General features: G+C 41.0%; 2 protein-coding genes across 2 annotated transcripts in view; both read left to right on the top strand.

Moving 5' to 3' along the window:
• Window positions 1-257: 257 nt before the first annotated feature.
• LOC109860476 (anaphase-promoting complex subunit 15) lies at window positions 258-1,958 on the top strand. Its single transcript, XM_020439576.1, has 4 exons — window positions 258-537; window positions 652-786; window positions 856-915; window positions 1,463-1,958. The coding sequence occupies exons 1-4, from the start codon at window positions 367-369 to the stop codon at window positions 1,685-1,687; spliced, it is 591 nt and encodes a 196-aa protein (XP_020295165.1). The 5' UTR covers window positions 258-366; the 3' UTR covers window positions 1,688-1,958.
• Window positions 1,959-5,389: 3,431 nt separating this feature from the next.
• LOC109860475 overlaps window positions 5,390-7,147 on the top strand; it is a gene marked incomplete at its 3' end in the record, with an annotated part of 50,795 nt that continues 49,037 nt past the window's right edge. Inside the window, exon 1 of the mRNA XM_020439575.1 lies at window positions 5,390-6,019. The remainder of the gene's footprint in view (window positions 6,020-7,147) is intronic.

Raw genomic sequence — 7,147 nt, 5'->3', positions numbered from 1 at the left:
CGGAGGCAGTAATAGATCCATCTATCAAACACACATATATACACATGTTATTTGTCAACGTTAAATATTAAGTAATTGGCCAATAGTTTTACGTTTTGAGAAGAAAATAGGAAGGAAGAGCAGTTACATTATCGACACGACGTAGTTGTGGACAACCGACTGCTACTAGTTAGTTCGCACGGCGCTCGTTGACGCTACGAGCAACCGCCCCGCTTGCCCCCCGATCCCCGCGCCAATTCCGCGATTCAGGCCCGAATTCATAGTCGTCTCTCAGATCTCAGATCTCATCTCATCTCTTTCCCTCTCTTTTTCTCTCTCTCTTTCTCTCTCTCTTGAGATTGGAGATCTGAGATCTGAGAGACGACTATGAATTCGGGCCTCAGTGACGCGTTGTGTACAAGACGAACGCAGTCTATTGCAGCATTTGTGGACAGCATACGTCATCTAGCGGCGCAAGGCAGCGGCTCGATGGACAGCATACGTCATCTAACGGCGCGCGTCGCAATTTTGCTTCAAAATGGCGTCGTATCAGTTGCCGTAAGTCGAGAGCGCGCGTCTTAATTGTCGTTGAACTTTCCTTGATTGCGGACGGAAAAATTGCAGGTGCGTGTACAATATCTATTTAACACCGATTGGCTTCTCTTATCTCAGTTCGCGATAATGGCGATCAGACCGTTGTGGCCGGATCTGCGTCCACGGGCGACCGATCCGCTTTGGTTTAACGCTGACCGGCCGTGCGACGACGAGAGCGAAGTCGCCGCCCTCGAAGCGGAACACCAAGCTTGGGTAAGTCGCTTCATACACGACAAAATTTCGTAAAATTCGATTGCGATTATTCGTTTTTCTTTGTTCCAGAGAGACCACGTTCGTGTACAAGGCTTCGAACACATCCCGATTGGAAAAACAATGAGCGATGTGAGTTAACCTCTATCTCTCATCTCATTTGTTTACCAACAAATGTATCTACTGTTGTTATGTCGAATGTGTGCTCGCGAACAGATAGTTATTACTTTATTGCGATATAATCAAAGCACAAAAAGTACAGACAATAATAGAGACATAAATGATAGAAACATAAGATCAATTTTTTTATTCATTTTTTTTTTAATTGACTTTTTTTTTTAGAATAACAGTCTAAGATTAGGGGCAAAATGATTGTGCGCTGTGTTGATATGTTTATTCCTCAGTTACCAGCAGTTGAAAATCTGATACCACACACCTGTAGTTCTGATTTAAATCAAATCATATTAAATTCATATTAGACGGATATAGTATTATTACGCAAAACAATTAAATAATTAAAAAGATTACAAGAATTATAACGAAATTATGAATATGACAAAAATAAATAGATTATTATTTTAAGCTTTTTTTGGAATCAAATGTATACATTGTTTCTACACAAACACACACATAGCTATATATAGTTGGTTTTGGCATAAAAACAAATGGTTGAAAATAGTTTCGAGGATCGGAAGGAGAGGAAGAAGAAGAGGAGGAAGAGGAGGGTGAGGGTGAAGAAGAAGATGAATCGGACACTCATGAAGAAGAGGAAGAGGAGCTTGACGAGATTGATATGGAAGTCAGTTACACTCATCATCCGCAAAGATCGAGTCCAACTGACACTGTTACCGCGCCTGTGTCTATCAGGATGGTCAATGCAACAAACTTAACTCGTTATTCCTAATTACCTACGTGTCAGCTTGGATATGTTTCGACATAAAACTTGTACGTAATTACATATTCAATTCTCTTTACATTTTTCGTTTTTGCATAGAGTTCTTTACAAAAGAGTTTTCTTTGTTTGTTAGTTAAATTTTGTAATTAATATTATATTTAAGTAAATTATTTGGAGTAGATATATATATAGGGATTTAATAGGAGAGATCGTATTGATCTCGGACACGTATATGGTTTATATGTTAGGATGTGAATAAATAATTATTTTTTATTCCTGACACTTTTCTCCTTCTTCACGATTACAGAAAAATCGTCGTTTTTCCCTGAACTCATTTTTACCACAATAAAACTCGCTGATTCTCGACTTGAGTCGACGTCAAGTCAGCATTCCGCAAATCGAAACTGCTGCTCGCTTAGCTCGTGTTTAGGCTTAGGTCAAGCACCCGATGTTCTGTAAGCCGACGTTGATTCTTATATAGCGGTGCAAATTCCACATCTGACGCTTTGAAAATCGCACGAGCAGCGGATTTATTTGATCGTCGCAAGGCAGGCAAAGGTGCCCTCTCTTCGAAACCCTTCCTCTCTTTCAGACTAGAAACGGAGCATTACCGCGGACGGTAATGTCTTTATTTTCCATGTCGAAAGTCTCGAAGAGAAGAGCGGACTCACGTTTCGTCCGGAGCGGTCGGACAAAAGCGCCCGTCCTTTTCCCTTTCTCTTCGCGCGATTTCGTCTTTCTCCTTCCTTAGGACGATCCGGCGAAGTCGGTACCTCACCTGGTTCGCTCTTCTCTCATTCTCTTTCTCTCTCTTTTCTCTCTCTCTCTCTCTCTCTCCTTTCTTCCCTCTCCCTCTTCCTCTGCCGAAGGGCCGTGGAATCGCGTCATACTCGGTCGAGACATTCTCGGTACACTCCCTGTATGTATTCACCTATATCAGGTGTGAGTACACTCTGGAATGTAGAAATAGCATTAATTAACAAGAAAAAATATATGGATATATTACGAAATATTTGTGAATCTGCGAACGCGGCAAAATCTCTTTATGTATTGAAACTTGGTTAAGTCGTGAATTACGCCAAAACGGTCTCAGCGAAGTTAATACCAAACAAAGTAACAACACGTAGAAACATCGCCGTTAATAATATAAAAAGTTGTCACTTTGGTTACTTCCCGGTTTTAGGCGATCTTTTTCTCAGTTCCGATATTTTTGAGGCGAGACAATTTTGAATCTCTTGTATACACATCTTTTTATATAGATTTTATGTGCAAAATAGTTACATACACACACACACACATATGTATATGCATCTTTTTATACATGCACATGTGTATGATATGTACAGCGCGCGCGCCGGCTTTCCCGACGTGTAACTGAAGTAAAGCCAGGTTGGTGCCCCCGCTAGGGTGAACGAACGGGTACGCAAAAGCGAACCCGTATGCTTCCTCCACCACACCACCACCACCACATCGCCACCTCCTACTCTTCTAGCAACAACCGTCCTCCTTCTCTTCGAGAGCGAAGATCGTCACTGCGGACTCTCTGCGCAAGAACAAAAAAACAAAAACAAAAAAAAACGCAAAAATCGTCCCGCGCGATAATTTCAAAAGTCAAGTTTCGAACAATTTTGCGACGCATCATTCGACTGCGCGTCATTCGTTCGGTAGGTATCAAATTGAAGCGATATTACCACAATGTGTGTGTGAATACATGTGCATGTCTATGGGGTGTCTACACGCGATAAACGTCTAGTGCCGGCAATTCAGATACTCGAACGGGATAAGACGAGTCGTTCAGTCTCGCATTTGGCCAACGTTTTTACGCAATCAATGCACATTTTAAATCGTCGTCGAATGTATAATTTTTATCGATAACTTTTTTTAGTCAGTTTTATACGCGATTTATGTATGTTGACTTGATTTAGTTAGAAAACTGATATAATAAAATTTCTCTCTCGATATCGTTTAAATACACACCGAGAAAGAGAGGTGTTTATCTGTTACATTTATTTTTTGTCACGTTTTGACAATAAACACAGTGTAAACAAAATATATAAAAATAACAACATATAAAAAACAATAATAATAGTAGCATCTGCGTTTATTTATCTTTTGTTATCTATTTCGTTTCAGACGTTTGTCGTCGTCGTCGTCGTCGTTCGAAAGAATTGCTCATAATTTAGTTTTCGATACATCGATGAATCAATGTGCGTCAATGTGAGGCTATCTTCGCAATGTTACCGATTTTCGTCGGTCGAGGTGACCGACGGTTACGTAAGCTACGCGGCGAAGAAAGTAGGAAAAAGTTACAAATTAACCCACGTGAGTGAAAAGGGAAAAACGCGAGCGAATAGACAGCGAGAGAAAGGAATGAGCGTGATGATAGAAACGGGGAGAGAGCGAGACGAAGCGCGAGAACGAAAACATCAACAACGAATTGAAGTAGGTTTACGAGTATATCCCGAGAGACGTTTTTTTTTTTTTTGTGATTATTTTTATCTCATTTCACGTTACTAAAATTATACGTAAATTATATAAATGCAACATTTTTTAAATACGGAATGAGAAACTTTTTAATGTAAAAGAGTAATTTTGCCAAACAGGTAAATAAACTAACAAGAGATCGGGCGTCATTTTTCGGGCTCGATTTCGATAGAAGTAACTTCGATTGATCTATCATTACAAAACGAAAAAAAAGCGAAACTTTTGATCGGAATCAAAAAGGCACATAACATATAGATGAGAGCGAGTTGCGAGCGATAATGCGAATCGAAGTTGAATCGAAAGAAATAAAATCGAACGTATCAATATCCGTATCTCGTCTATCGTCGCGTCTTGCAAATATACGTGTGCGCATGCGTCAATTAAAACCGTATTACAGTCGAACCTCGATAATTCGAATCTCAAGAGAAGAGTTAAGATCTTCGAGAGGTTTCGACTTATCCAAGTTCTTTTTTTCTTTTCGCGGAGCGGAAGAGAACGAACAAACTTTTCATCTTATAGAAGTTTTCGAGTTATTGAGGTTTGACTGTATTTGATTTAATTAATGCGAGTATTGATAAAAAAAAAAAATAATTACTTATTTCGTTTTGCGTAACAAATATTTTTTCAACAAAAATATCTTGAAATAATCAGAAATACGATACAAAGGAAATGAGATAAAAATGGGGAGGGATAAAACCGTAAATAATATTTTAACTGATACAAGAACATTTATTAACATACATCAGATTTTTATGTGCAAAAGCAAAATAATTCTCTAAAATATTTCCCCCGTACATGTGTTTTCACGTTTCTCTTCTGATTCGTGTTGTTGCAGAAAAAAACAACTGTTCTATTCCCTCGTTACCGTCAGCATCGCGATAGGATCGATATCTCGCGACGCGCCGCCGTATCGATATATCAACGAGAAGACAAATTGTCACACGGAGTGAAAAGTAAAAAAGACAAAAAAAATTAATTTCTCTCGAATTGGCGCGTCTCGCTCGCTGCGCGTTTCATGGAAAGATACAAAAATGAAGGAAGAGCACACGAGATATAGAAGCACAGAAGAGGAAGAAGACAGAAGAAGAGAAACGGCGTGAAGTTGCGAGCAGAACGAATGTTGTGAACGGTGGGACGATGACTGACAGGCGCGCGATGGCGCGCGAGAAACGAGAGCGGCGTGCTTGGGTCGCTGGCGCGCGGGCGACGGAGAGCGGCGATTGGCTGACGCGACCGAGGGCACCGCCACCAACCAACAAGCCTGGAAGATCGGGTAAGAGAGAGAGACAGAGAGAAGCCGGCGATTCGAACGGCGCGTTCAGTCGGACGCGTGATTACAGACACGTGAGACGTGTGCATCAAACTCTGTCTCTTCTTATCAGGGTAAGTGCGTATTGTACACACACACGGTGGTGCGACCACGTGCCCACTTCCGAGGGTGTCGCGCGGAGAGAATTGTGCGAAGACGCACGTTACGCGCGCGCGCACGCACACACACATCGGCGTGAAGATCGTTTTCTTCCAAAAGTGCGGCCATATCGTCTTCCGCGTTTTTGAGATCCGCGTCGTGAGATCGAACCTTCCGCGCTTCTCGCGAATCCCCTAACGCGGGGATAACAATCCGATAAAGACTAAACTCTGTTCGCAACGCGGTTTCATCCCCCGACGCTTTCTTCTTTCGCAACGAAGCATACAAAACGTGATAAAGTGCGCGAATGTCAGGTGTGACTTGAAGTGAGTTACGGAAATCGGATCGCGCGCGCGTGTGCGCGGCAGTGATAATCCAGATCCCATGTGGAAACGGACCGTATCTGCAGCGGAACGTCGCGCACATGTCACCGGGTGTGTCAACGAACGGTGAGTGAGTGAATTTTCTTTTCGAATGTTCTTTTTTTTGACATATATATATATATATGCGACAAGAGAATTCGAATGAAACTTACCGCTGAAAAAAAAAAGAGTACGTCGGTAGCGACTCGGCGAAGAACAGTGATAGTATTTATCGAGAGACAAATCGCGCGTGTCTCTTACGGAAGAGAGAGAGAGAGAGAGAAGAGAAAAGAAAAAGGACGCGGTTGGATTTCAATTTTTTTTTTTTTTTTTTTACTTTGCGATTTTTTTGCGCGATAAAGTATTTGTTTTTTTCTCGCTCAAAGACGAACGAAAAAATCACGCGCGTCGTCTTCTCAAACGAAACCGGGTGAAATCGGGGAGGGAGATCGTTGACCCCCTCCGCGTGAATTCGGAGTGATTAGTCGAAAGTTTTGGTCGAAAGTTGCGAAAAAGCGAGGAGTCGACCCGATTTTTCGGCGGCAAGTTTCAGCGCGCGAACACAAAACACATCTTTTATGTGATTTATTTACATTTTTCATATGCAATCTCGCGATTTGTTTGCTCGCGAGTTGTTCAACCTGATGTTGTTTTGCACCCTGAAACTATCGTGCATTTAATTTTGACACAATTACGTAAAGCAGCCGGTCTTTATTGCCGGAGATTTTTTACCGATTCAACGTGAATATTCTTGTTACCCACACATGTTTGAATATCTACATCGACATATGTAACACAAAAAAGTTCCAAATAGATAAATGGAATATTTTATCTGTTCGGATAATCAAGCACGCCCGATGATATTTTTCGTGTGTTGTTGCATTGCGCGTGTGCAACTTGCACAACTCGGAGTTCAATTGTATTATTTTTTTTTTTAGTTTATTTTATTTTTTTTTTTATTATGTAAATTAGACCTCATAGCAGCAGTTGTTTTCGTTTCGTCACGCTTTTTGAGGCCAAACTGATTTCACATTTTTGTGCACTTGTATACCACAATAGTTTTTTTTTTTTTATACGCCGATCGGGAAATTTATTTATTTATTTATTTTATTTGTCGTTATTACTGAAGGTTCATTTTTTGGAGGAGGCAACATTTTGTTTTATTTTGATACCGCGACGCGGAAGGAAGGAATCGAGAAGGAGATGTCCATGTCC

The sequence above is a fragment of the Pseudomyrmex gracilis genome, unplaced genomic scaffold (assembly GCF_002006095.1).
Source record: "Pseudomyrmex gracilis isolate BER0280 unplaced genomic scaffold, ASM200609v1 scaffold_394, whole genome shotgun sequence".
In the NCBI taxonomy this organism is placed as follows: Eukaryota; Metazoa; Arthropoda; class Insecta; order Hymenoptera; family Formicidae; genus Pseudomyrmex; species Pseudomyrmex gracilis.
This window is presented reverse-complemented; position numbering and strand designations above follow the sequence as displayed.